The sequence below is a fragment of the Thyridium curvatum genome, assembly GCF_004353045.1.
Source record: "Thyridium curvatum strain D216 chromosome Unknown NODE_24_length_455711_cov_82.946811, whole genome shotgun sequence".
Classification (NCBI taxonomy): Eukaryota; Fungi; Ascomycota; class Sordariomycetes; order Thyridiales; family Thyridiaceae; genus Thyridium; species Thyridium curvatum.
In genome coordinates this window covers 254,395-281,795 of record NW_022156779.1, presented here as the reverse complement: position 1 = coordinate 281,795, position 27,401 = coordinate 254,395, and the positions used below count along the sequence as shown (strand labels likewise).

The following is a 27,401-nucleotide window of genomic DNA, read 5'->3' as shown; positions in this document are numbered from 1 at the left end:
GTTGAGATATTGTTTCCTCCCAAACAAGCGAGCCTGATTATTAGCGTTGGCTTTGCTACTGTAAAGGCCAGCAGTTCAGGCCTATGACGTGCCCCGCCCGACATGTGCTTCCCACTGTCGCGCTGATAAGATAGCGCGCCTCTCTGCCTGGCCACCTGATAAACATCCTTCCTTTTGCCAGATCGATGACTGAAAGAAAACGTCCATATGCCGACATTTCAGTCGGTACTGCCGTTTGAGGTCTACAATACTGTAGGCTGAAAGCGTGTATCAGAAAGGCCTGGGCAACTTTTGGAGAGACACGCTGTTGTTGGTCCTTCAGCGCGGCGCGAGATGGGAGATCTCGTCGATTTCCTCACCCAGAACGAGGAAGGCTTTCGAAAGTACGTAGCACATCCGACTGTCTATGGTACGGGCCATGCACGGGCAGACCAAGAAACTAACAGTTCCCCAGAGCCCGCCTCCCCGCTCTGTACTCCGACTTTCGGGGCCTCCGAACCATTAATCCCGATGGATACGCTGCAAACGTCTCCGCTTGGCGCCGCGCTCTCGCCAGCATCGCCCGCTCCGGCCGAGCCCCCTCTCGCGCCTCTGCGCCGAGCCTCTTCATACTCCCTGCCGACGAGCAACTTCTTCGTGCCCTTGAGAGCAAGCAGTATGGTAGACCGCTTGCGCTTGGCTCCGTCGTACGCGAAGCCGCTCTTGAAAAGGACCTTATTCCCTTGCAAGACTTTCTGAAGGCCAAAGAAAGCATCTATCAAAGATCATGGACGTCATTACCATGGAATGTGGTGTCCTGGGGCTTGAGGCAGCTGGGCTTGACCGGAGGCGTGAGTGGCGGAGATGACAAGCTTCCTGGTGGACAGTTCGTCGTACTCGCAAATGTCGAGGAGGCGTCCAGGGCATTCGACGACAAGACGGCGGAATACAGCTCCCGGCTACAGAGGACATGGTCGGCAACGCATTTTAAGAAATCATTCGCCGATTCGATTTTCTCAAGTCAAAGGTTGTCGGATGCAGACATGGACGTCTTCCTCAAGTTCCTGTCACGAGACAAGGGCTTAATACTCTACGACGGCAAGACGATCAAAGTCAAGGCGGCGGGGGACGAGCAAATGGCAATCACTCCCGAAGATGAAGCGATGGCTCAGCTTAAGGAACTCACCGCGTACCTTTCTCACCAGACCTCCATTCTGAATAGGCGCATCGAGGAGCTCACTGCTACGGCCAAGGAGGCAGTCGTGCGCAAGAACAAGGTCGCCGCGCTCGCGGCACTCAAATCCAAAAAGATAGCCGAGTCGTCCCTCCAGACTCGCTTCGCCACCCTCTCTCAGCTCGAGGAGGTGGCCGCAAAGATTGAACATGCTGCAGACAACGTGGCTCTTGTGCGCGTCATGTCATCCAGCACAGACGTACTCAAGTCACTGAATGCACAGGTTGGCGGAGCTGACAAGGTCGAGGACGTTGTTGACAGGTTGCGGGAGCAGATGGGTGCCGTAGACGAGGTTGGAAGCATCTTGGCCGAGTCCGGATCCGTTGTCGACGAGGGCGAGATTGACGACGAGCTGGAAGTCTTGGAGAAGGAGGAGCGGCAGAAGGAGGAAGAGGCGAGGAAGAGCAAAGAGGAAGCGGAGAAGGCGCGAAGAGAAGCAGAGCAAGCAAAGGAGGCGGAAGAGACGAGAAAGAGACTAGAAGCAGTCGAGGCTCCCAAGTCAATCCCCCAGCAGCAACAGACGTCGGAAATGTCGACCGCTGCAGCAGCGGACAATGTCGAAGGCCTGAGTCGGCTGTCTCTGGAGGAGACGAGGCAGATGGAGCCCGCCAGCTGACATGTGTGGTACATTCACGCCTATCCGGTCACTTTTATGACCCATTCATCGCATTTGATCGCACCGTTGCGGCAGTCACGAAGCTCTTACAAGGGCAAAGAACCATGTATATTACAGGAACACCTGGATATGAGCAATGCAGTGTTGGTAGATTTGAATGTCATGATATCGTTTCATCCACGCCATGCCGAGCATCACCCCCTGCTGGAGTGATGTCAATAGCAGTCGTACTTGAAAGTCCGTCGGCATATGGACTCTTCTCCCTTTCCATTCCAGCCCTATTGATAGGAGCGATTATTTCCGCATTAACCACTTCTGGACCCCGTTTCTGCGTCTGACTGGAGGGCGTTTCAGCCAAATCGGTCACCGTACGTTGGTCGAGACCTGGGTCACTAGATAGACCTGAGTCCGTTGCAGTATCTGTGCTCGGCTTTCTCTGTTCTGCTTTTGACCTGCTTTTCCGTGCATTGGCAATTAGGTCCTTGAATGATGTGTCGTGCCGAGCAGACCAGGCCGCCCCGTCAAAGTCTTTGTCTTTTATTTGCGCCCCAACATTGGCGGCACGCGATGCAACAGGGGCTCGCCCCCCTAGTGTTCGCTCCCACACATCGAGATCGTGTAATAGGTCTGCCCGTCGTTTGGGATGTGCAGAGTCACAATTTGCGTTCCAGATTGTAATCCACTCCTTATGTCTGCGCTCAAGGAGCTGCCGAGGTCCATTGGTTGATATGCCCAACGCTGCCAGTTTCTTGCGTAAGGCGTTGTCGTTGAGGAGGGAATAGCTCAACGAGGGCAATCTTTCGGGCAGAGGTTGACTGGTCTTCGCAGGTGCGCCATCCTTGTTGGACCCAAACCCTGTTTGTATCGGTCTTGGCGTGGTGCGTTGCTGTGGAACACCCGAACACGAGGTATCAAGATGTTTATCAACCTGCCAATCCTTCATCCGTTTCTGACATATCGGACATGCCACCAGGCCATCGTCTAGTGCTCCTGTTAGCCACGGGTCACCGATCTGAAGTCGCGAGACATACCTGGCTCATAATCGGCACCATCATTATCCCCCGGTAGACCAGCCTCTTCTTGCGCCATTACAGCAGTGGCCTCTGCAGCTCTAGTCTTGCTCAGCCTCGCGGACGTCCTCGTTCTTTTGGCTTGTGGCTCTGACTCCTCCACGCCATCTTGCATAGCCTTTCTCTTTGGTGACTGCGAGACCACCACTACTGGGGGATTCTTCGCAACTGACAAAATGGCTGGCCGGGCTTTGGTAAATGCGTCAACGGCCTCTCTCAGTGCCCAATTTCCGCGCAGTTTGGATTCCTGGTCGGACATCCGACATAAGGGGCATTTCCCCTCCACAGAGAGGCATCTTCGTATGCAGAGTGAACAGAAAGTATGGTTGCAAGAAGTGAGCATAGGCGAGTTGTAGAAGTCCTTGCATACATGACAGCGAAAAGCTTGCTCAACGGGCATGAGGCTAGCCAGAGGCGTTCCTAACCAGTCGGTCGAATCCGGAACATCGTGATTGCTGGCAGGGAACGCGTCGTTGATTGACGCTTCCATTTGGATGTCTGATACTTGTCGCAAAGATCATGCGATCCCATCTGTAGTCTCGAATTCTGTGTTGGAAGGCCGAATTGCACCTGGAAAGAAAGGGCCAAAATGGAAAACCTCCCAATGTACGGGCGTCATCAAGTCGCGCTTCCCTGAATGGGACGCGAGCCCGCTCTCCCCATACCGTGCCAGGCCTTTAATTGGAGGCCCCGCGCCCACGTGACAGCGCGTTTGCCTTGACATCCGCGATCAATGGGGGGACGTTTATCTTGCACAAAACTACCAGCGCAACCTTCATCACTGTCAATTGTAACTTGCCCATCCTTCTCACCGACTCGAAACCGGAGGGCATCCTCTGCCGCCTACCAATATGGACGAGTACAAGAGATATCTGGCCGAGCAGATTTTGACGGAGGATAAGCTGGTGAGTAGCCCGTCGCGTCCTCTCTGCCAAAAGCTGCTGACGCGCTCTGGCAGATCACTTATCGCTACCTAAGCAGAGCGCTGAAGGTTCACGTCAACACTGCAAAACAGTATGTTAAAACCTTCAGAATTAAACTTGAACATTGAAGCTGACTGGTGTAGGATGCTATTTGAGTTCCACAAGTCTCAAAATGCCAAGAAGCCTGGTGCAATTCATGCCACTTATCTGGTCTACGGAACAAAAAAGCCTGGGTCGCATGAGGGTGTCAGCCAGGAGGACGGAGACGTCGAGATGACGAGCTCCATGCCAGATGTAGACTCTGTGCATGAAGAAGTACCTGTTGTGACTATGTCCCTTGTCCCGGAGGAGTCGCTTGGTGGTAAGTTGCGCCCTACTGAACAATGAATGCATCCGAGGCTAACGTCCAAATAGACGTCCTGTCACACTACGAAGAGGTTTCATCGATCCACGTCTATAGTGTTGGACCGCATCCTATCAAGGTGAGCCAAGATTTACCTCGTGGATCGATACCTACTAACGGCAGCTTAGGATTTGCAATTGCTTTCGGATACTGCCCGTCAAGTTCTTGATCTATCTCTGTCAGACACTGAGTCAGAAAGCATCAAGACTTATGGGACGATCAGTAATCCGTATCTTCGTCAACGGGAGCGGAAGGGTACCATCCCTACACCTTCGGTAGCAGCAAAGAAAGGGGAGCCAAAATTTCAACCTACCAAACCCGGTGGAGCAACGGCAATAATCAAGGAGGAGCCGAAGCCTCCCAAGACAGCGGCTTCGAAGGAAAGCACGGCGTCTTCCACAACTACCAAGAAGCCGGTTCCCTCTCTTCAGCGGGGAGGCTCTTCCGGGATCATGCAGGCTTTCGCGAAGGGCGCATCTGCAAAGCCAAAGCAGAAAACCACCAAACAAGCTCCTCCAGAAGATCACTCAACGCAAACCCTGTCAGATGATGGCGAAGACGACACTGATGTCTTGCCACAGCCGAAAGCTAGTAAGACCGGCGATCACAAGTCTCGTAAAGAGAGGGAAGAAGAGCTCCGCCGTATGATGGAAGAGGATGATGAGGTGCAGGAAGAGAAGGAGGATACGCCTATGGAGGAGCCGGAGGAACAAGAGGAGCCAGAGGAGCCCGAGGAGCCCGCAGATGAGGTTCCAGCACCAGAGCCTGCGAAGGAGGAGCCGGCCGAGGTTGTCTCCACTAGCACTGGTGACGGTCGTCGTCGCGGCAAGAGGCGTGTTATGCGAAAGAAGCAGATCATGGACGATCAAGGCTATCTTGGTATGTTTGTGATTTTCATTGCCCACCTGAGCCCGTAGGCTGTGACTAACCCAGTTTGCCCAGTAACGATCCAGGAGCCTGGCTGGGAGTCGTTCTCAGAGGACGAACCGGCTCCGACAAAGATCAAATCGTCACACACCTCAGCACCCCCATCGCAAGCAGCAAAGGCGAAGAAGTCTGGGCCTAAAGGAAGCCAAGGAAGCATTATGTCTTTCTTTGGCAAGAAATGAGGCATGACATAGGCTCTTGCTATTGTTGATTCATCTAATAATACATCGCATATCGTCAGCAATAACAAACCCGTGCCACATCTATCGTACAACTCATGTAGCCAGCCGCACCCATCCCCACAGCAACCCTAGCATCTCAGATAGATGCCCTTGCGGCCAGCCAGTATCCTCTCGGCGAACTTCATGTCCTTCTGTTGCGGGTGTTAGCATGCGATATCCATATGCCTCACTGTCCCCATAGCTCACCTCCATCAGTGTAATCCGGCGGGCATGGCAGGCAGCGTTCTGTACGGTCTTGAATATGTACAACAGCTCGGCCTCCAGTGCCGTGTGAATGGCCTCCAGGCAACCTGGTGTAGCCTGGTAGGTTTGTCTGAATGTGTCATTCATGATCTCTTTGGATCAAGAGACAAGCCAGTCGCTGCAGGAGGTCGAATAGCAGTTGCCGGGGGTGGCTACGTACAAGAAACATGACTCTGCTCTGTGGCAGTAGGAGATTAGTGCCCTTCTGCATCTTGCGGATCTCACTGAGGGCGTCAAGCCTGACGCGGGGCTTCGCCAATCCCTTCGCACCCGGCTTTACGATCTTGTCCGCGCTCTTGCGGGGTGCTTTCCGGCGGCTTTCTGGTGGGACATTCATATATCAGGGCAGTGCCTGCTGGTGTCGGCTTACATGTCAGAACTCGCGGTGGACATAAGGAAAGAGTAACAGAATTGGTCAGGGCGCTTTCGAGCTGCTTGTTTCTGTTGTGACCTTGAATGCTGTGAGACGGGCTAGGTGACATAAGGTGGCGGACACTGGAGATAAAAGGGACCTTTCTCTTGCGGTCCGACAAATACCAAGCTCAGGAATTCTTGATCCCATTTTCTTCACCTGCCCAATCCAGTCGGTCAATGAGACGTCTGAATCCTTGTTTGATGAATAGTCAAGTACTTCTGTTAGCAGTCTGTCAACTAATCTAACTATCACTTGGCAATGTGCCTACCTACAGACAGCAATAGATTCTTGAGGCTTCCTTGGCGCGGTTTTATTCAAATTCCGTTATTCCTTCCTCACGTCACTGCACACTCTGAGATGTTTTCCATGTATAATTCCACACAAGCCAACGCAGCTCAGAGTGCCGGCAAGCTATCTTTCGCGAGGCTGACAAGCAATCTGATCATCTCGCCCTCTTCAGTGCTTGAAGAGCTATCCTGAGTTTGGTATGCCCAATGGTCTCTCAAGGATGGCTGTCCGGTTTCACTCCAGACAAGAGCAGTATTGGGATTGGCCTTACCAAGCTGAACCAAGAGCTTGACCATGGGTAAATCCTTGGCCCTGACGGCCTCACTCAGGGCGCTTTGGCCGGTACTTGTGCTTAAGCCTTCATCCTGCAGATTCACCTCTCCTAACTCAATAATAAGCTTTGCGCACTTGAGAACTTGCTCTCGCAGATGCCTGTTGCCGAAAATGAGAAGGGTGAGTGGTGTCTCCCCGTTCTTGTCATGCTGGTGGACTCCTTCCTTGAAGCGAGGGATCAATAACTCCAAGATCTCGGGTTGCGCTTTCTGTGTACTCATGTGGAAAACATTCCAGCCGTCCTTGTCAACATGTCGCAGGTGGGCGTCGATACCCGGCTGTTTCAGAAGCCACTCGACCATGCGAGGCTGTCCGCCCCAGACAGCGTCCCCAATTGACTGGTGTCTGAACGGGCGTGTACCCCTGTCCCGAGCCTCGAGTAACTGATCTCTCAGAGATGGTCTGGGGTCGGCCATCTGGAAGAGACGCTCCACCATCGGCGAGCACCCATGAGCAGCCGCAATGCAAAGCAACTCGTTTGCCCAGTTGTCAGTTTCTAACGTGTCGGAGACAAATTTGATCAGGTCGAACAATTTGTCAAAGCTCGCCATCCTTCTATCCTTGACGAAGCGGGCCTTTGACCAGGAACCGATGAGGTTGTAGAAGAAATCGAAGGTTTGTAACTCGGGCCCAGTGTGTGGATCGTGGAACAGCACTTCTACAGCACCAAGATCATATCCATCTTGGAATATTGAGTTGACTGTGTACTGGACGGACTTCGGCAAGAATGCTGCATCGTCCAGGGGATCGTAGTGGGATAGCAGCCAGCGTAGCAGCTCCTCCGAACCAAATGTTGCAATGAGAACGAGAGGGTCGACCGATTCGGCGAAGTAATTGAACCGTTTCTTCACTGTGCACTCTGGTCGGCAGTATTGTTCCACCCAGTTTTGCATCCTCTTGGAGTTAGCTCTTGCCAATGTTACCAAAGCTTCCGCGCTGAGGTTTGATTCCGTTGTCGGTCGATAAAACTTGAGATGATCAAGCCAGTAGCAAGATGCATAAACGAAGAAACCTCCAAAACCTTGATCCCTGGGGTCAAACGATCGGTCTGCCGAGGCGGTTTCAGTGGCTGCTGCGTCGTCGCCCTCAAGACCGTCTTCGGGCCCCTCCTCATAAACATCAGACCCTGGGAGGGCATAATTGAGGCCGTCTACATCTTGCTGTTCCGATGAAAACAGATCAAGCTCATTAAACTCGTCGAAGAGAAGGTACTGAGCACACAAGGCGAGAAGCCGCCTCTCCAGAACCGCCTCTCGGCCGTCATCTCGCGAAAGACGATCACTGCCCCAGCTGGATGGTGGATACTGAAGTACAGCCTCGCGCAGAGAGGCATGAACCAGTCTCACTTCGACATCTCCACCATCAGAAACACTGCTTGTCGTGACAAACGGGCGAATCAGAGCAAGGACCCGGTTTTGGTCTGTGTACTCTTCAAGCGCATCTATGGAGGTGATGCTAGGTGAAGGCCCTGACCGATTGGCAGCATCAAGGGCAACGGCAAAGTCGAGCTCGGATAGCTTCAGTGGTCGTCGAGCAACCGCCAGGATTTCCAGGGCCGTGGTGATGACGGCTTCATTGTCACTATCCCCTTTCTCAGCGTCTTGGAAGATCTCGCTGTACACTTGCAAGAGTTCTTGGGGACAAGAAATAGCACGTAGCAACTTTCTGATCGGCCCAGGGGCAGTCAGGTTTCGCGTCTCAACAAGCTTGACCATCATTTTGACCCAAATGACGTTCCCGACGGCCGCCTTGGAGAGCCCATCAACAAGTTCCTGCCGTGCTTTGTCTTGCAGAGAGAGTGAACGGACAGCGTGCTCGACGATGATGCGGTCTCGGTCTTCTGATGGCTTGATATTGACTTGTGCAGCGTTGCAGAGAAGCCGCTTGAGTCGTTCCTGTGGTCGAGCCACAACGATGACTCGACAGCATCGCGTCTCTTCGCATATTGAAGTGAGTATCTTCACAAGGTCGCCCTTTGTTGCGTTATCACACTCATCCAAGCCATCAATGACAATGAAGGATCGTCGCTTGAGTGATCTGACCCTTTCTTTGAAGAACTCGGCCATGGCTTGTACCGAAAGTACCACCCCGGACTGCTTTTCGTACCAGGCCTTGAAGAGGTGGTTCAAAGATACGTGCTGCTGGAGAAGTTGGTAGAGCAGGCCAGATAGAATCCCTGACGCCGTGCCGGCGTCCTTCTCGGATTTGCAGTAGTGGAAGTAAACCGCGGTCTTTGGGAACCCCCATAATTTCTCGTGCAGAAAGTCGATCAAAAACGATGTCAAGTAACTCTTCCCGCAGCCCGTGTCGCCATAGATGGCAAGAACAGGGGACGCTGGCGGAACGGCATCTAACCAGCCAGTGAAAGTGAGATCATTCGTGATCCACTGACAAGCAGCGTCTGCCCGCTCTGCCTGGAATGTAGCGTGATCATTGCATCGTCGCCTGTCATTATTAATTCCCAGAATCATTCGTACTAAAAGCTAATGTGAGCGTAGATCAACATGGACTCGCAGGATGCGACGTAGTCTAGAGTCATACCTTCACTTGCTACCACCGCATCTTCCAACTTCCCAACGACGCCGAGTACCGCCACTTGAATGCAGTTTTGTAGCATCGAGGTGTCTTTCACGAAAGCTGCAATACCCGCTGGGATCTCCTGCTTGAATGACTCGATGGTCAAACCGATTGCACACTGGACTGATTCATTGCTCAGTATGCGGATAACACTAAGGTAGAATCCGGCAAGGTCTTTGTAGACAGATACAAGAGCCTGAAGAATGCGTTAGAGATGGTCTGGAAGAGAAGAAACGATGATTACCTTGTGAACATCACGGGCCTGATCACGATTCTGGGTCGCGGTCTCGCATCTGTCGATGATGGCAATATGATCCAGCATATTGGTAATTTCAGCCTTGAGGGTCTCTACAAGCCCGCAAACACCAATGGCCATCTATTTCTCATGGTCAATTTGCAATGACAGGGAAGAAGCCTACTTCGGACTAGAACGTTCAACTTGCCTTGATGACTGTTTGGACGATGCCAACCGCGGTAGACAGGGCTTGTGTCGGCTCGAGACTCGTCAGAGGTTTAGCTACATCCAGGGCCATGTTAAGTCTCTCCAAGGGACCCTTCATGTGCAGTAGACCCCTACTCAAGGTCGAACCACCCCCGACGTCACCCTGGAGGTTTTCCATGAGCTGAAAGAATGTCTCACGAGAGCCCGCCAGTAGGAGGCTTCGCTGTGAGCTGTCAAACGTCAAGATCGCTTCGCGGTAAGCAGCACTCCAGATATCGTCGCTACCGAAACTCTCTTGGAATCTCAACGCGGTAGGAGACAAGACCTGACCCGCCTCTACTTCCTGAGAACAGTTTTAGGATATGGCCTGGACAGTCGACAACATGGGATCTTGACTCACTGCGACTTGGGACACGTTGTCATCTTTGCTGGGGTCTTCAGGACTCTTCGAGACGTTGCCTTTGACAGCTGTGGGCTCCGTGGCCTGCTGGATGGCACTCGGTGCGCTGTGGTCCCCTTTCTCGATCAATACATCACTCTGACAAGTGCTTGCTTGTGCATTTGCCTGGTCGGCGCGGTCTCCGAGGAAAAGCCGTTTGAATCTGTCACGCTTCCTCTCGAGTGGGTTGTCTGGTGCCGGTGTCATTGTGTAGGTCTGTATGAGTTGCCGAGGCCAATTCCAGATGTTTTTGTTTCGATTCTGGGTGAGGAAAGACACAAATGCACAGCACGTACGAAGCAAGAATAATATAGTTGCCAAAGGAGGCCCCTGTAGGGATTCAGGCGGCTGCATGACCTACTCCGTATTTGAAACAGCAGTTGGTTGCATTTCCGTTCTAAATTTATCAACATTGAACATCAGTGAGCGCTTAACCAAGCCCTCGGGTCCAAACCAGATAAATTCACCCTAACAGGAGGCAGAAGCGATTAGAATTAAGCAAAGACAAGAGGAGAAGAAATATAGCCACGAGTAATCAAGCCTTGGTAAATGTCAAAAGAGCGGTCAATATGGTTTCTTGGAGTGCCATTTCGAGAAATTAGATTAGATAGTTAGATCAGTTGTCATAGAAGACACTGTGTGACCTGTAGGTAGAGAAAATGTCTGCATCATTAGCATTGAAATATCTCCTGATAAGCTTCTGTCAACAACTTTGACCACTGCTCGGGAGAGCAGGAATCTGTTGGATTTGATATCCGAGAAGAAGGTCAGGGCTGCTCAAGGGCTATGTTGAAGAACTCCCATCTTCATTCAGGGAGTAGCAGAACCACATTATCTAACCTAACCTAAGGTACCTAAGGTAACATCTTAAGAGGAAGGTGACGCCTTTCTCAAGATGAATCCATGATATGCGAATGAACTCTCACCACTGCCGAGGACTTCCATATCGATGTCCCAGCTTGTCCCTTCACAATTCAAAAGCGGCCTTATAAAGTGAGGCTGTCTGTAGGTGACGTAGAGAAAGACCCCGTCATCTTTAAGGATGCGAAAGACCTGGTCTGTTAGCCTCACCACCTGATACAACCACATTGTTGGAGAAAATGCTTACTTCACGGATATATTTACCAGTGTTGTCTTTGACATCATCCGGGGGGTTCCAGGGGCTCCCATGGATCATAGCATCAAGAGTGCCCTTGTCAAAGGCGACGTCTACTGCTCCACTGTCGATGCTGTTCTCCATTGAGCGGGCATCAAGCTGTCTCCATTCGATGCCAGTAGTGTTGGCATCCCTCTTTGCCATTTTCTCGACAACAACTTGGGAAAAATCAACACAGAGTTGATTTGAATAGCCTAACTTGGCTAGATCTTGTGGGATAGTCTGATAATTATGGTGAGTTTGAGAAAGAACATAGCGCAGATATGTTGCACATGCTTACACTATCGCCTGAGCCTAAGTGGACAATCCTAGGGTTTGTTTCTGGTGCCCTCCATTCTACAAGATGTTTCCGGAAAAACAACTCAAGATCTTGGTATGTTCGGAACCACTCATGGGTTGGTGCATGACCCTCACCCTCTGGCGCATTGCTGTATCGGGCGTCCCAGAACTCTGGGTGTGCTAAGAGTTCATTTTCGTCGTCTGATGGCATCGGGAGGAGCTAGAATTTGCTTGGGGGATATATTTAGACCGAGATCGACTTGGAGCTGACTGTGGGAATCGCAGCCCGAGATGAGGTAGAGTGTTCTTGGACTCTGAGGAGATTCATGAGATGGGAAAAAGAGCCCCACAAGCGGGCGCTTAAAGTGGTGGGGTCACTCTTATTTGCGATTGCACCTGGTAGAGGAACCCACCCAATGACGCAGCTTGACTCCATCACTTGAACGCGCGCAAAGCGCCAAGCACAAACTTACAGGTAGCTTACACAGCGATCAATGCTCCTCCCATAGCTGTATTTTGTGGGGTCCTGCTGCTAAAGCTCATCCACCAGGTGTCTTCACTCTTGCTGTAGACTTCGAGGTATCTACACCTCGATCAATGGATGGATCAGCGTGGGCGCATCCAACATTTCAACCTGCCACAGTTCTTACCCCTTGTTAGATCCCGACCTCGATCACACCCTTACTAGGTCTACACATGTGTCAAAGCTCGTCAAGGGAAGAGTCGCGCCATCATGCACGGTACACTCTCCCTTCTTGTACTTGGGCTTCTTTGCGCCTCAAATGTCCGCTCAGATCCTGGTGCCGAAACCCAGCAGAGGCTCTTTGACAAGGAGGCTTGTCCTGACTATACACACTATGCTGCATATCCACAGTAGGTTTTGCCCGTCCAGCGATTACAAGGCCCTGGGAACTGACTGAACATGTACCAGCCGGCCATTCAGCAAGGGCCCTCTCGAGCTTCCCTACCAGCGCCCCGACCCTCGCTGTCGCACCTTTCGCTCCGATGCCATCGAGAAGGTCATCCAGGATGTCACATCTCGAATGATTGATCCCGACCTGGCTCGACTGTTCGAGAATGCATTCCCCTCCACCACAGACACAACTGTCAAGTTCCACACAGATGGAAGCGACAAGCTGGGCACAATGTCTTTTTCTGGACGAGGAGTGCACGACGAGGGCAAGTGGGAAGGACCTCAGTCCTTCATCATCACCGGGGATATCATTGCAGAATGGCTGCGGGATTCTACCAATCAGTTGTCACCTTATCAAGCACTGGCAAGCAAGGACAAGGCTATCTTCAACCTGATCCTGGGAGCAATCAACACGCAGGCGGAATATGTCATTGAGAACCCGTATTGTAACGCTTTCCAGCCCCCACCGATTTCAGGACTGGACTTCAGCCACAACGGTCAAGACGACAGGGTCCATCCAGCCTACGAGCCGACTGTCGTCTTCGAATGCAAGTATGAGCTGGATAGCTTGGCGCACTTTCTAGCATTGGGCAACGACTTTTACAAGCACACCCAGTCGACAGACTTCTTGTCCGAAAGATGGTTTCTAGCTCTGGGAACATTGCTTAGAGTCCTTGACCAGCAGTCGCAATCGACTTTCGATCCGGAGACCGGGCGCTACAGGAGGAACGAGTACACCTTTCAAAGGAATACGGACACAGGCACTGAAACTCTGAACCTTCGTGGCGTTGGCAACCCGTTGAACAACGGAACAGGCCTTGTACGGTCTGCTTTCAGACCAAGCGATGACGCCACCATCTTGGGATTTTTCATCCCCGCCAACGCAATGATGGCAACAGAATTGAAACGGACGGCGGAAATACTCAAGGCTGCAGGTAAAGATTCCTACGCACAAAAAGTTGCCAAATGGAGCGAGAGAATCACTCAAGGTGTGTGGGAGCACGGTGTTGTGAAGCATCGGACATTCGGGGATGTCTTCGCGTACGAGGTTGACGGGTACGGATCTCACATATTGATGGATGATGCCAACTATCCGTCATTGCTTGCTCTTCCCCTGATGGGCTTCCTCAAGGCCGATAACCCGACGTACCAAAACACAAGGAGGATGCTGTTGGAGAAGAATTCCAACCCCTACTACTTGAAGGGCCGAGAGTTCAAGGGCATCGGAGGTGGGCTTCCTTGGTTGATTCTACGTGGTTCGGATCGAGTTGCTGACACCCTGGCCAGGACCTCATATCGGACTTAGTAACGCATGGCCGATGAGCCTCTTGATTCAGGCTCAAACCTCGGACGACGACGAAGAGATCACTGATTGCCTAAATTTTGTCTTGAAATCCGCGAAATTGGGACTCGTGCATGAAAGCATCGACGTGAACCATATCATGTCGTACACGAGTAAGTATTCTTCCCAATACCCTGGGCTGAGCTATATGTACTGACGTTCTCAACTACAGGAAGCTGGTTTGCTTGTAAGACTCCCTTGACTTGCTTCACCCTCCCCGTGTCTAATGGTACTGACACAACCATCTAGGGGCCAATGGAGTTTTTGCAGAGACTATCCTAGACATCGCCAAGAGGAAGCCGCACCTCATTTTCAAAGAGCCCGCTACGGCGTACGAGATTTAGTACGCTAATGATGCGCCTGTAGCCGAGGCAAGATGCATTGCTTCTCTTATCCGGGACATCTGTTTCCCCGAAAGGATGGAAATGCTCTCCCACGGGTCTTCTCCCAAGATCTGTAGTTTCTTCCAGCCAGGCGACTGTATACCCCATCTGCAACCTTCATGGAACAAGTCTTTAGCTCTGTCAGGAAAGGCATTGCGCTGGCTGAGGGCCATCCCCTTGCGACCTCGGCCACGGAAGTGGCTTTTTAAGGACGGTTGGGCTCTATTGGATGTAGTTATGCTGACACGCCTGGTTTACGGGCAAATGAGGAGTGTGGCGCTGGAAGGAATGACGTCGTGGGTGACTGTGGACTTGATAGCTTTGACAATAGACTTCTGGATCCGAGCGATCGAGCACGATGTCAGATGGGCGCTATAAAAGGGTTTGGGATGGTATAGGGGTCAACGAGCATCAAAGGGCAGCGTAGCATAGGTCGCAGGGTACCAGCGAATGCATTAGTTCTACACAAGATGATCATACCTATCGTGAATAGTGCTACTAACCCTGGACCTAACTCCGCTGATGCCAATTCTAGAAGAATGTAGAGGCAAGGAAAATACGAAAAGCCATGCCAAACTCAGCAGCGGAAATAACGACGCTCAACCCATCTTTCCTCTACATCTTGCACGAGATTGCATACCACAACTGTCAAGTCAGGAAACACCGTCGTCAGCCGATGAAGACCCATCCTGCCGGCCGAATACGTTGCAAAGACGATACGATCAGGTCTCACTCCATAGTCAACAAGGACCTGCACAGCCATAAGAGCAGATCCGCCACTCGACATCTGGGCGTCGAGGAGCAGCACCGACTCGTGGTCCTCGATACCGGGAGGGAGTTTGTGGTAGCGGAGCTCTGGCTCACCAGTCCGGACGTTGGACTCGATAAAGAGGTGTCCCGTGCGGCAGTCGGGAATGACGCGCTTCAGGCCGGTCTCGAGCGCCGCGCCACCACGCTCGAGAACGACGGCAGACACTTCGCCTGAGGCGGTGAGGCCAGTGTAAGCATTTCCTTGGGGCGTAGAGATCTCTTTCCGTCTAAACTTGACATTGTTCAAGGCCCTACATCACGACGCAGTCAGCTCCCTGTGTTGAGTGGCGAGGGCTTGATCAGTGCCGAATCTCCGTCACATGGCAAGTACTTACAATTCAACCAAGAGGGTAGCCAAGCGGTCAAAGTAGAAGATGAAGTCTTCGCTCGAGGTATCGATGTCGTGGATGATAGTGTTCATTCCCCGAAGTTGAGTGGTTGGCTCGAGGAAAACAATACGTTCTGAAAGAGGCTGTGACTGTGATTCGAGCTCAAGCTGGGTGAGGGCTGCCCGGTGCTGCTTGGACTTCTCAAGGAGCTTTTGTTCGATGTACTGGGTTACCATGTCTATTCACGGAAGTCAGTGACGCTGGAGGAGAATGAGTTGATGTCTCTCGAAATCGCGTACTGATTGCCACCGTGTTTTCCACACCACGAGGTACGATGATATCAGCCACCTTACGCTGTGGATCAACGAACTAGAACTTGTTAGAGGCTTGGTTTATAACGCTATTCTTCCCTGACTTACCTTCTCGTAGTTGGGCTTCACGAAGCCGAGCCACTGCTTGATCACGCCCTCCACGTCCCGACCACGTTCTCGAACATCACGTATAACTGTAAGAGAACATAGCATCAGCGACTGCCCGCGGGGGGGTGGAAGAGAGGACTGTAAACTCACTGCGTCGTGAGAGACACACGTCTGGGTCCTCTTCGCAGTACACCTGCAACGAAATTGATGAGCTACCATCGTCAAACTGAAAATGGATTTGTTTTGAATAGGAGAATGGCAGCCTGTCGTACCTTCATGTCCATTAGTTCAAGAACTCTGGGATCATACAAGGCGAAGATGCCTTCCAGGATCAAAACGTGAGGCGAGTAGATAGAAGTGGTTTGTGGAAGCCTGGCGTGCTTTTCGAAAGAATAAACGGGGATCTCAGCCCGCTTGCTATTACATATTGTTAGCCAAGAGTAGCCGTATCTCTCTGTCTCCTTGTGGCGCCGTACCCTGCCTTGAGATCTCTCAGCCTATTCACGAGGACATCAAAGTCCAGCGCCTGGAGCGTGTTAGACGCACGTGAGCACTTAGATATGGACATGGGGCCAGTCCTGGTTGATACATGCCTCTGGCGAATCGAAATCATACTCGTTGAGGAAAGCCTTCCTCGAGGACTCGGCATCAAGACTCTTATAAAACGAGTCCTTACGCAGTGAATGGTGTAAGCAAATTGAATTATCCTCGTCGCTGGGTGTTACGGCCGTTTTACTCACGATAGATAGAATGACAACCCACGGCAGGTTTAGTTTCTTTACAATCGCATCGGAGATGCTAGACTTGCCAGAGCCAGAGCTACCTGCTATTCCGATAATGCTGACATCGGCCCATGGGGGAGAGTAGTGTGCCCTCTTGGCGATGGTGTTATCCGGCAGTACAGCGGGACTGTCCATAGCGGAGAGAGTGTTGTGGACAACGATGAAGGTGACGAAATCAGGCGGATCAGTCCGTTGACGGTGAGAATGCACGAGGCTCGCTGGCTGTTCGTAGTGAACAACCAGGTAGGAGGTGTGTGCTCTCTATCTAACCGATATTGAGTCTCAAGAGACAGACATAGTCAGGTAGTGGTGACGAAATAAAATATATGCTGAGTGGCTTCAGAGAAGGTCCAGTGAAGGCTTGTCGGTCTGTCGAAATACTGGCCAGCAATTGTGTTTCCAAGGCAATATCCTTTCCCGAATCCATTGGTGCTCAAACAGCTTTACCTCAAGGGTGTTTGCGTCGTTTATCTCGCCCTAGCTTCAGGCATTTTGGTCACTCTCCAGGCGCTGTTTTTAGCTTATATGCATGGGCACCGAAGCTTGAGGGGCTGGCGCTAAACAAGCTCACTGCAGGCCGCCTTGATTCGAGGCTCCAAGGCACCTGGGCACCCTCGGTTGCCAGAGGTGGTACCTATAGGTAACTTACTGCCTCGCCCCGCCGCCCGACACCTGTGCGCAAATGAGGATCATCCCCACTGGAGCAGCCTGTGTTGTACCCGTGATTGGTCGAGTCGAAGCTTCGCCAGCTCTATTCCCACATCCAATTTTCCCTCCCACTTTTCTCAACCACATCTTCCCATTCTTCTCTTCCACTCTCCCCCAATTCTTTCCCTCTTCCCTTTTCCAAAACACACGCGACAGCCTCGCACCCGTTGCGAGCTCTGTTGCTGACCTCCATCCCTTGCAGGCTCATGGGAATGCGAGCTTATGTTTTTGAGCTTGTTGGACGCGGTTGATCTCGCTACCACAAACCTGACTACTGTCAGCCTGGCAGACTGTCGTGGATCATCTGCGTCGTGATCTCGGCCCCGGAATGGTACGGAAATGTTACTTTTGTTTATCTGTCTGTACTCTGCTAACATTCGCTTTGCTGATAGACATCTTCAACCTCCACAACTACCCCGATGAAGCATGCTTTTGATAGGCGGGTGGCTGGCGTCAAGTCGCCCAAGAGGTGAATACTGCAGTCCCCTTTGGTCACACCTTCCTTATAGACACACCTACCCTATCTCCCTCCCCGGGCCTGAGCCCAACTTGCACCTGGCAACATGATGATGAACAATATCAATGGGAATCTCTCTGAGAATATCATGCGGAGATCGATATGGACTTCGTCCGCACTATCTGATCTTGCCTACGACACCATCTCTTCATCTAGCTACCTTTTGGGACCGGAATGCCTTTTACTGACCTGCGTCAAAAGTGATATCAATGCCTTGATACTCGATTACTTGACTATGGAAGGCTATCCGCAGGCCGCGGCGAATTTCTCCAAGGAAGCAAATTTGCAGCCCCAACAGGATACTGCTTCCGTGAAAGCCAGACAGCAGATCCAGCATTGTATCCATCAAGGAAAGATCCAAGACGCGATCAGCGCCCTGAATGAGTTGGATCCTGAGGTAAGCAATTTCATTTCCGCTTTTTTTTCAACCCACTTTCCTGCTAGGATTAAAAACCTTTATCATGCACCACGCATAGGCCCTTGCGGCCATTGATGAGTCAAACCACACTGAAAATTATGAGCATACTCTTCAATTCACCGATTCATGTCTCCATCTTCTCTGGGAAGCCTATGTCTAACATGCTTGCCTAGATCTTGGACAAAGATCCTCCTCTGCACTTTGCTCTGTTGAGGCTACAGCTAGTCGAGCTGATTCGGTCATGTGCTGGTGGTGATATATCACCCGCGCTGGCCTTTGCCACGCAGCAACTGGGGCCCCGGGCGCCGACGAGCCCCGAGTTTCTGGAAGATCTAGAGAAGACAATGGCCCTTCTGATCTTTCCCTCTGACAAATTGCCGCCCGAGTTGGCAGCTCTCCTCGAACCGGAGCTGAGGCGTGAGGTGGCAGATAAGGTCAACAAAGCCATTCTCTTCCACCAGAGCAGGCGGCGCAATGCTGCTATCCGCGACCTTGTCAAACTACGAGCATGGGCTGAGAACGTCGCCAGGGAGAAGAAGAAGGATCTTCCGGAGCGGCTTGATTTGGGGTTCAATGGTGATGACCATGATATGGACGAGAGGATCCATGAGAACGGGCATGAGCCCATGATTACGACCTAGAGCGGGGCGGGACCTTGTACGTTTTTTTCTCTGGCGTTGGGACTCCTTACCAAAAGGCTTGGTCAATCACTCTTTTTGCGTGGAAGGCATCCACACGGCATATTTCTGAATCGGGGGCAGGCTGGCGTTCATACTGTATTCTCTTTCGTGGCGGCGACCAACAATGATATCCCACAGCGTTTTGTTTTAGCATCAATACATGAACGGGCATTTCTTCCGTAGAGAGGAATCAATACAAATAAGATTAATGCATTACATGAGATTTTCCTGACTGTGATTTTGTCAAGCTGTCAATTGCATTAAAGCCGCGTTCACAACTACATATATGTACATGTTTCCCCTGCCTCGTGACCAACATTCTATTTCGTCCGGATGTGCTTCAACTTCCCGGCCGAGTACAGGAAGTTGTTGGCATAGGCCTTGGGCGTAATCTTGCGCTCATTTGGCTCCTGAACGAAATACTCGTAACCCTGCTTCTCTGCAAAGGCAATGGCATCCTCCTTGGTCTTGAAGTTCATGTGGGTTCCTTGCATGAAGTCGCCTGACGACTGCCATCCCATCAGAGGGTTCTCCCACCGATGTCCCTTTGGTAGGATGTCCCAGTCCATCCGCCAGCGGCTGTGTCCCCATGTTCCTGACTGAGTGGCCGGCTTTGAGGGTTTGTAGATACTGCAAGAATGTGTGATTAGCGTACTGATCTGGGTTGACCACGAGCAAGCGGCGGGCGAAGCAAAGGCTTTGTGCGAGTTGCAAGCAGGGAAAAAAATCGTACCGGACTGTGCGGCCCTGGAGTTCCATAGGGGCCCCCGAGAGGACAGCGGCTGGCAGGACATCGGTATCCTCGCTGCCATCGAGCAGCCGCTTCGGGACGGGGGTAAACGTGCTGTGACCGTGACTATCAGCCCTCCATATCACTCCGAATTCCTTGGTATCCCCTATGCAAAAAAGACGTACGAAGTAGCCTTGTCAAAATGGGCGCCGTAATCAGGCTGGTTTTCCTCGCGGACGGCGGGAGTCGAGGGAGTCGGCTTCTCTTGGGGGGTAAGGGTGCTCTCGAATCGTCGGGCCGCAGGTAGGATAGTGCGGCTTGTGGCAACGCTGCCCCGGAGCATGCGAGCTGCGGAGGCGGATCTGAGGGAGGCCATTGTGAATTGGTACGCCGTCATGGGTTGGCGATGCGCAATGGGGAGCTTCGGGGCGATATTTGGTTCGAGGTGAGGTCAATTCGTTCAGGTGTAGACTTGGTCAACCGAACATGCGGGCCGTGATTGGCTGGGTCCGTTTTTGCATGTGGGGCGCTGGGACAACCGCAACAACTTCTTTGCCGAAGCTGGCTTTGACGAGCAATCCCGACGACCCGCAATCCTCCAAAATCAGCTCAACAACGCTTCCGTGTCGCAGAGATCAAGCAGCAATTGAGTCGAGACAGGCCCAATTGAGACGACGCCCATTCACCTTTTCGACGTAACCCGATACTGCCGCACGAAGTCAAAATGAGCTACGTTACCCGCCGGGCGCTCTCCACGCTCATCCCCCCCAAGGTTAGTTCCGATGCTTGTCCGCAAGCCCATCCATGGGACCATGGTCGCTGACGTCCGTCAATCACAGGTTGCTTCGCCGAAGGTACGTTTTACGAACAGGATTTGGCCGAGTTGGGCTGTCAACAGTGGTTGGACGTGGTGCCGAGTTGCCCGCCGCGCGATGAATCACGGATCAGCGGCAATTAGGAGTCTGAGGACAGCGTTTCGTCGATGACCCATGAGAAGTTGAAGCCGACCACGCACGAGGGTCGATGCAACACCAGAAAGGATTCGGGACTGATCATTGGGATTTCTTTTAGGCCATCGGCGCTGCTCCCGATGCTGTCCGCATGCAGCGTGTCGTCAGCTTCTACGAGAAGCTCCCCCGTGGTGCCGCCCCCGACGTGAAGCCCAAGGGTTTCTGGGGCAAGTACCAGGCGAAGCACTTCGGCAAGAACCCGAGCGCAAAGCGTACGTCTATTCTGGAAGCAACCCTGCTCGTTTCCCGAGCGGGGATATTGAGGTGAAGGATCACCGGGCTGACACGTTTGGACTCTAGCCATCATCCACGCAATTGTCATCCTCGTCACCATCGGCTATGCTCAGAACTACTACTTCCACCTGCGTACGTCGATAATTCCACATTCTCGTGGCCAATTGGCGAGGCTTACTGACTCTTTCCGTTACAACAGGACACCACAAGAACAACGCTCACTAAGCTGGGCCATCGTCAGGCGGGGTTGTACGTGTGTGTGCGAGTAGATATGTCTGGCCTGTATATAACCAGCTATTAAAAGAGAGACAAGTCAACGTAGACCTCTAGGCGTTGAAGCATTTCTTTTGTCAACAAGAGACATCTGATCTTGATTGTACTACTTAGTCCTTCGATGCTGGTCTTGCCGTGACACGCCTCATAACCCCCATGACTCGTCGCATCAGACTTGTCACATTAGGAAGGTTTCCAATGGGGCCACGCTTGATGAATGCTGTAATAGTGCGATAGATCATGGTTCTGCTTTGTGGCAAGCAAAGCTACCCTGACCCTTTTGTGTGGGTGACCAGAAAAGCCAACAGCGTGACTCGGGCAACGCTTTATCAAAGGTCCCTTGGTCAACAAATTCGATTGCATTTTACTCATATTGACTACGATTCACTGGAGCATTGGCGGCGATGACGTCAAGGTAGGCAGCCTGGTAAGACCATTTGCTTTGGTGACTTTTTGTCGGCTTTGAACCCAGGGCCGGGTGACTCTTTGCTGGATCTTGAATAGACGAATGGAGCTCGTATCCGAAAGAAGTCAAGGGGCCAGCTACAATGAAGACAGGGTAAAGAAAACATGGAAAGGGAAGATGCTAGAGATTGCGGTATTGAGAAAGAATCTTTGTAAGACTCAGGAGAAAGAATAGTCTGTGAATGTTTAGAATGAATAGTCACATGGATGGATTGATAGCCTCACCAGCATTCAGGATTGAGTGATTGGCAGTGAAGGTCTGGTGTTTGGGTTGCACCTGAGTCGCCCTGGATTGAGGTCCAAGTTGCTTCTCCCTTATTCATTAGGTAGCCCAGGGCAAGCCTCCTGCTAAAAACAGCCACACGCCCCCCCAGCTTCCTCCCCCTAGCGAGCACACTTTTGCGCCCGTCAGCAAATCAATCAGGCTTCACCTCCAGTCTCACCCTCTCGCATCCAACCTCGTCCCACTAAGCCCCATCTGGCAAGGCGGCGCAGACCTGACAAACGAGAACGGCACCGGGCCAGCCAGCACACCCAAGGCTTTGCAACGTCAACCTTGGCTGCAAAAGCGTGCCCAGCCGCAAATCCACACCATTCTCTCGACTCGACTGGTACGGCACCGGTACCACTGGACCATCATCCTTTTTTCGATCCTCACGGAATCTCCTTCCCCCCCTTCCCCATCATCATCGACGACGATACCACGGGTTCACTTCCACCTCAACCTCTTGGCCTCCGGAATCCCGTTCCTTTTCCCCCCTCCCACGGGTAGAGACGATCAGACAGACCAGACCCAGCCTCGGGATCCATTGGCTGCCCCGTCTCCTCTTTTTTAAGAGCTCCTGCGAGTAATTGCTACCTGGCCGGCAGCACCAGATTGCGGTACCACCTCTGGTTTGACTGCAAATTTCGGCGACGGCGACTCGACGACCCTCTGGTGAATTGGGCGACGGGCGCATTTGTTCATCGCACCTTACCCGGACTTTGTTTCTCGGCGCGACGTATGATGGCTACTGAAGCCACTGCAGACCAGTCCGTCGAAACTATTGTTCCCTCTGACTCCGAGCCTGTAAGTCTCTGCCTGAACCACACTCTCCCTGCTGTCCAAGCTCGAATCTGGAGATGCGGATTCGAGTTCGGCTCTTCAACAGATCAAAAGCTAACATGTCTTGCTCTGATTTTTCTCAGTCCAACAAGACGCCCAACGATCTCAACGATGTCGCCTCGCACGCCCCTGATGTGAACGGCAGTGCCGCCGCTTCTACAGACGAACTCGAGCATAAGCAAATTTCCGACATTGTCGACGATCTAGTCAACTCGGCAGAGGTGAGCATTAGTGGAGGATCCGACACCGAAGCTTCCAAGCTCGACGGGTTGAAGGGCAAGGATGGCGACAAGGGCCATGGCAGAACATCTTCCTCCGTCAAGAAACCTGCCACCTTCAAGGCAGTATCGGTCAACAAGACGTTCTTGGCAGCGAAAGGGGCGGCGGGAACAGCTGCGACCAAGACGGCCGACAAGTCGCCATTGTCTGCAAGTTTAACAGTGGCACAGCCAGGCTCGTTGTCAGCGGCTCGACCCCGACTCGTTGCCAAGACTGGCAGCGGTCACTCACTTCCCAAGGCCGTCGGCGCAAATGGCCGCGCTCCAGCAGCGCCCGATCCGAATGCTGTCTGGAACAAGAATAGGCGTAAGTTCCCATCCAATATTGCTTGCTCCTGGACCAATATCGCTGACAATCACATTGAAGCTGCTCCACCACCAGAACCGAAAAAGTTCACCGACGAGGAGCTGAAGAAGTACGGCATCCATATGGCGAGCCGTCTGCATCCAGATGATTCTAAGGGACAAGCAAACTGGGCAGACATCGAGGACGATGACGAGGACTGGGCACCCGAAGAGATCAGGTGGAACGACGGGACTAAATCAACAATACCTCACCACGAAGAGCAGCCCGCGCCAACCCCCGAACCGCCGGCAAGCAGCGTGTCGAGGGAGCTGAAGACTGCAGACAAGCCGAAATCACCCGCCCCTACCGCGTCCCCGTCAGTGAAGCCTGGCGTCCTTGCTTCTGGCAAGGGACTGGTTCTGAAGGGCCATCAAGACAAGCCAACCCTGGTCGCAAAACCGCCGGCGCCACCAACACCCGTCAAGTCGCCATGGGCCACTCTACCTCCAGTCGACAAAGCCCCCCCTCCGATTGATTTGCCGGGGCAGCACCATCCCATGAGACCTCCCCCAAGGGAGCATCACATGCAGTACGGCGATGGTATGCTTGGGCCGTATAAAGAAATAGCTGCGGACGATTTCAGTAGATCGGGATTTAGGGATGGCCATGCTGCGCACGGCCGAGAGCTCTTCAACTCGCATTCCGGCCGCCTCGAGCCTGTCATGGATCGTAGAGGAGGAGTCAGGAGCGAAGCCCACGGCAGACAACCGCCTGCTGCCCTTCTTCAACGCCCATCTCAATCCGATCACCCAGAACCATCTGCAGCATTCCAGACAAGCAGGACCAGTGCACAAGAAGGTCCGTATGGACGCCGCCGTGGCTCGTCAAACGTGAGTGGTGGGAGCGGTCACGTCTTCTCCCGGATGGGAAAGCCTCACGACCAGGCATTACCACCCCCAGAGCTTCTCAGCGCTAGACGGGCTTCGACAGCTGCCGGGAGTGACGACATGTCCTCGCCACGGAACTTCTCACCTTCCGGCCAGCGGCAACCTATGCACGGTCTTCCGGCATGGCAGACTCGCATGTCACCAAATGTCACCCATGCTACACCGTTCACAGGGCACCAAATGGCCCAAAATGAAAATAACGCGCATCTGCCAGGGCAGCAACTGCCGCCGGCTGTCCCTGTCGAGGATGCTTTGGAAGTTCAGAAGCGGGTCATGCGCGAACGGCGGGAAATGGCCATCAAGCGTCGCCTGGAGGAGGAGGCGCGTGAGGAAGCCGCGAAACAGGAGCGGCTCCGTGTCAAGCTCGAGGCGCTCGGCCCTGCCCCAGAGAGGAAGAGCACAAAGAAGGAAGTCTCCAATGAGAACACTCTGAAGGATGCCTCTAGGTCTCACTCCAAGTCGAGTGATGCAGAGACCGCTGAAATGCAATCAACCCCCCACCAACCGCGATCGATGCAGCCATCGGCGTCTGCTGAGAGCAACAGCGATACGCTTCCCGACGGCGCCAAGCCGCATGGCCAGCATCAACCCATACACCCCCCCGGTCTGGCTGACTCCGTTCACGCTGCACAGGAGTCAAAGGCCGCTCCTGGCTGGCAAAGCCAAGGTGAACGGCTGCCAACGTGGGCACCGGCCAGCCAGCCATCGTCACGCAATGTCTGGGGTTCCCCGAACAACAACCGAAGCCTTGGGAATGGCACTTTCAACGCGGATCTTGGTCGAGTCCCAGATGCCTTCACGGGTCCCGCTCCGCAGGTACACTCGAAGCCCACGCCTGGCCCTATCGGTCCTCCAGGATCGCAGAAGCAAAGCATGGCACCTATTCAGCCGATTGGACCTCCAAATGCAAATGCGGTGCGCAATGCATGGTCAAGTGCTGTCCGCGACCGTGATAGCACCCTATTTGCAGAACGCCAAGCTGCACGTGCTGAACAACAACGAGACATGGAAGCGCGCGGCCTATCGGCCCAGGACCTGAAGACCAGTATCAAGGATAACTGGAAGCCGACAAAGTTAAACGACGAAGGTATACGGATCGAGGAGAGGGAACGGTCGACAGTGATTCATGCTGCGGCACCATGGAAGACATCAGACGATGCCACCACCGTTACGCAGGCTCAGTCGCATGGCCTCCAACATACGCCCCCCATAGGGCCTAATGGACCTGGTCCCGTGCCCCAGCAGGGGCGCGCATCCCGCTTCTTCCCAACACGAGATGTTCGGCTGGAGGAGCAAGCAGCTCGCGCCGACCGGAGTGGCAGAAATTCGCCTTCTCCGCCTCCTCCCGACATGTTCGGCCATCCTGTCTTTGATGGAGATGCTGCACGACCACACGTCGCTTTGCCACCTCCTCAGATCGTTGTTAGACTTCCCAAGACTCAGGCTGCTCATACTCACAATGCTGAATGGGCCACGCAACAGGCACCAAGAGGCTTGCCGCCCCGTGGTCCTATGCGCGAAGCTCACATGCAGCACGAAGGGCTCTACCAACCCAACCAGGCACATGCCGTCCCTCATCCGGACAACCCGTGGCAAGCTCGGATTGACCACCTGCTCGACCGCAAACCGTCATCGCCCCCCAAGTCCGCCTCTGTTGACTCAGTCTCGCGAGTAGTTGACCACAGGGCCTATCAACAATACCCCGCGACCGTCTCACTTCCATTCTCATTCTCGAAAAATCTTGATCAAGGCGTTGATGGTTCTGTTACGTCTAAAGTCATGGCAGAAGAGTGCTTCGAGGAGCAGGAGATGGGATCTCTACCATCCGTGCGCCTGGGCACCGATTATCCACCTCACCTGGACGAGGCTATCGAGGCGCCTAAGCCCCTGCCGCGCCGCTTCTTGTTGACCACATCCACCAGTCTGGACCAAGATCAGCTGCTTAGGGACGGCTTTGGGCCACAACACATAGCGCCGATTCGGCTCCCAGGATCTCCTACTGCTAAGAGCGTGACAATCCCTGTTCCTCGCTCGCGCAGCAATCCTCGGCGGCCTGGCGGCTACAGCCGTGGCGGGATGAGGCATTCCTCTGCTGCTGTTCACCGAGGCGGCAAATCAAGGGAGCCGTCTTCATCCTACGGGGAGGGCACCACCGGCAGCAGTGGGCGCGGTCGCGGAGGGTATCGTGGCCGGTCGGACAATTGGTCGAGGCACGTGTCGAGCCCTTTGCAGACCTAGAGGTAGTCATGCAGGCCGACATGAGCCACTGTTCGTACATATCAGGCCAGCCGTCTAGCATCTGAAGACATTCAGGATTGAGCTTTGAGACCTCGTCGCTTTTACACGCTATACACCTCTTCTATACAAACCGAAGCGTCTACAAATACCTGTCAAACCGAAGTTCTGATCTACGGAACTCTTGGCTTGTTGTATAATTTCTATGGTCGCGCCTTTTCCTACTCTGGACGGTGTGGCAGCTTGTTCTTGTTTTTGTTTTTGCATTCGTTCTTGTTGCAGTCAGTTTTCCGCAGTACCGGCCTGGTTCTGCTCATTTATTGGTCGACCACGACGAGAGACCGTTCTGGGCGGCGAGAAGGGGTAAAGGGGTGTTGGGGCTTTGGCTGCAGGATATCTATGACCTGGGTTGTGACCCAGGGAAGGGCTCAGATGACGACGTTATGCTGGCTCGAATGCTTGTTGCGCTGCGTCCTTGTTTAGCGTTTCGAGCCGCAGGGGAGAGACAAGCTCGGCTTGCTCGCCGGGCCTTACCCCGGGGTTTTTTTTCGGTTCCTCGAGTTGACCGACTGGTCCTGATGCTGTCAAGCGGTAGCAGCGTATCTCTCGGATCCTGCAAGGCTGCAGCGCGATCTTCTCGGGGGGTTATGTTCCGGCGCTCTTTTTGCACGCGGTTCGGTATGATTAAACGGGTTGCCAAAAAAACGGCCGAAGAGCAAGGCCTGTAGCCGATATGGCAGTGTTCTCTGAGCTGGGGAATATCTTTGTGTGTCGAGTACCTTAACTTTATCCGCAATGAGAAAGTAGACAAATGGTCAACAATTCTCGACGACCCCTTTGCCATGGCTTTGATCCCGTGTATCTTGTGTGAAAATGCAGACTGGCTTGAGTTGGACTAAAACCAAAGTCGTAACAACAAACTGTGATCATGCCTCCCAAATACTTTAGACCTCGAGATATGATCTGCATAT

The 27,401-nt window shown here is 53.0% G+C and overlaps 12 protein-coding genes across 12 annotated transcripts; 5 read left to right on the top strand and 7 right to left on the bottom strand.

The window, feature by feature from the left end:
- Positions 1-333: 333 nt before the first annotated feature.
- E0L32_004874 (uncharacterized protein) lies at positions 334-1,829 on the top strand (the record flags this gene model as incomplete). Its single annotated transcript, XM_031139332.1, has 2 exons — positions 334-383; positions 455-1,829. 2 exons carry the CDS (start codon positions 334-336, stop codon positions 1,827-1,829), a joined length of 1,425 nt encoding a protein of 474 aa, XP_030996755.1.
- Positions 1,830-1,989: 160 nt separating this feature from the next.
- On the bottom strand, positions 1,990-3,389 carry E0L32_004873 (uncharacterized protein; the record flags this gene model as incomplete). Its single annotated transcript, XM_031139331.1, has 2 exons — positions 1,990-2,810; positions 2,861-3,389. 2 exons carry the CDS (start codon positions 3,387-3,389, stop codon positions 1,990-1,992), a joined length of 1,350 nt encoding a protein of 449 aa, XP_030996754.1.
- Positions 3,390-3,750: 361 nt separating this feature from the next.
- E0L32_004872 (uncharacterized protein) lies at positions 3,751-5,334 on the top strand (the record flags this gene model as incomplete). Its single annotated transcript, XM_031139330.1, has 6 exons — positions 3,751-3,804; positions 3,858-3,913; positions 3,966-4,183; positions 4,237-4,304; positions 4,354-5,104; positions 5,168-5,334. The coding sequence occupies 6 exons, from the start codon at positions 3,751-3,753 to the stop codon at positions 5,332-5,334; spliced, it is 1,314 nt and encodes a 437-aa protein (XP_030996753.1).
- A 128-nt stretch (positions 5,335-5,462) lies between these two features.
- Positions 5,463-5,974, bottom strand: E0L32_004871 (uncharacterized protein; the record flags this gene model as incomplete). Its single annotated transcript, XM_031139329.1, has 3 exons — positions 5,463-5,525; positions 5,581-5,694; positions 5,798-5,974. 3 exons carry the CDS (start codon positions 5,972-5,974, stop codon positions 5,463-5,465), a joined length of 354 nt encoding a protein of 117 aa, XP_030996752.1.
- A 473-nt stretch (positions 5,975-6,447) lies between these two features.
- E0L32_004870 (uncharacterized protein) lies at positions 6,448-9,572 on the bottom strand (the record flags this gene model as incomplete). The annotated part of the gene is made up of 3 exons (XM_031139328.1): positions 6,448-9,149; positions 9,215-9,446; positions 9,495-9,572. The coding sequence occupies 3 exons, from the start codon at positions 9,570-9,572 to the stop codon at positions 6,448-6,450; spliced, it is 3,012 nt and encodes a 1,003-aa protein (XP_030996751.1).
- Positions 9,573-9,684: 112 nt separating this feature from the next.
- E0L32_004869 (uncharacterized protein) lies at positions 9,685-10,338 on the bottom strand (the record flags this gene model as incomplete). The annotated part of the gene is made up of 2 exons (XM_031139327.1): positions 9,685-10,035; positions 10,093-10,338. The coding sequence occupies 2 exons, from the start codon at positions 10,336-10,338 to the stop codon at positions 9,685-9,687; spliced, it is 597 nt and encodes a 198-aa protein (XP_030996750.1).
- A 660-nt stretch (positions 10,339-10,998) lies between these two features.
- E0L32_004868 (uncharacterized protein) lies at positions 10,999-11,777 on the bottom strand (the record flags this gene model as incomplete). Its single annotated transcript, XM_031139326.1, has 3 exons — positions 10,999-11,184; positions 11,240-11,509; positions 11,568-11,777. The coding sequence occupies 3 exons, from the start codon at positions 11,775-11,777 to the stop codon at positions 10,999-11,001; spliced, it is 666 nt and encodes a 221-aa protein (XP_030996749.1).
- Positions 11,778-12,299: 522 nt separating this feature from the next.
- On the top strand, positions 12,300-14,165 carry E0L32_004867 (uncharacterized protein; the record flags this gene model as incomplete). Its single annotated transcript, XM_031139325.1, has 5 exons — positions 12,300-12,439; positions 12,498-13,708; positions 13,767-13,934; positions 13,994-14,008; positions 14,071-14,165. 5 exons carry the CDS (start codon positions 12,300-12,302, stop codon positions 14,163-14,165), a joined length of 1,629 nt encoding a protein of 542 aa, XP_030996748.1.
- A 293-nt stretch (positions 14,166-14,458) lies between these two features.
- E0L32_004866 (uncharacterized protein) lies at positions 14,459-16,679 on the bottom strand (the record flags this gene model as incomplete). The annotated part of the gene is made up of 10 exons (XM_031139323.1): positions 14,459-14,539; positions 14,845-15,265; positions 15,350-15,581; positions 15,643-15,712; positions 15,763-15,848; positions 15,913-15,988; positions 16,035-16,179; positions 16,239-16,288; positions 16,329-16,433; positions 16,503-16,679. The coding sequence occupies 10 exons, from the start codon at positions 16,677-16,679 to the stop codon at positions 14,459-14,461; spliced, it is 1,443 nt and encodes a 480-aa protein (XP_030996747.1).
- A 1,136-nt stretch (positions 16,680-17,815) lies between these two features.
- E0L32_004865 (uncharacterized protein) lies at positions 17,816-18,828 on the top strand (the record flags this gene model as incomplete). The annotated part of the gene is made up of 2 exons (XM_031139322.1): positions 17,816-18,166; positions 18,361-18,828. The coding sequence occupies 2 exons, from the start codon at positions 17,816-17,818 to the stop codon at positions 18,826-18,828; spliced, it is 819 nt and encodes a 272-aa protein (XP_030996746.1).
- Positions 18,829-19,187: 359 nt separating this feature from the next.
- On the bottom strand, positions 19,188-19,973 carry E0L32_004864 (uncharacterized protein; the record flags this gene model as incomplete). Its single annotated transcript, XM_031139321.1, has 3 exons — positions 19,188-19,497; positions 19,601-19,711; positions 19,783-19,973. 3 exons carry the CDS (start codon positions 19,971-19,973, stop codon positions 19,188-19,190), a joined length of 612 nt encoding a protein of 203 aa, XP_030996745.1.
- A 348-nt stretch (positions 19,974-20,321) lies between these two features.
- E0L32_004863 (uncharacterized protein) lies at positions 20,322-26,433 on the top strand (the record flags this gene model as incomplete). The annotated part of the gene is made up of 8 exons (XM_031139320.1): positions 20,322-20,369; positions 20,437-20,451; positions 20,669-20,819; positions 20,908-20,973; positions 21,910-22,190; positions 22,613-22,648; positions 22,768-23,269; positions 23,330-26,433. 8 exons carry the CDS (start codon positions 20,322-20,324, stop codon positions 26,431-26,433), a joined length of 4,203 nt encoding a protein of 1,400 aa, XP_030996744.1.
- Positions 26,434-27,401: the final 968 nt, after the last annotated feature.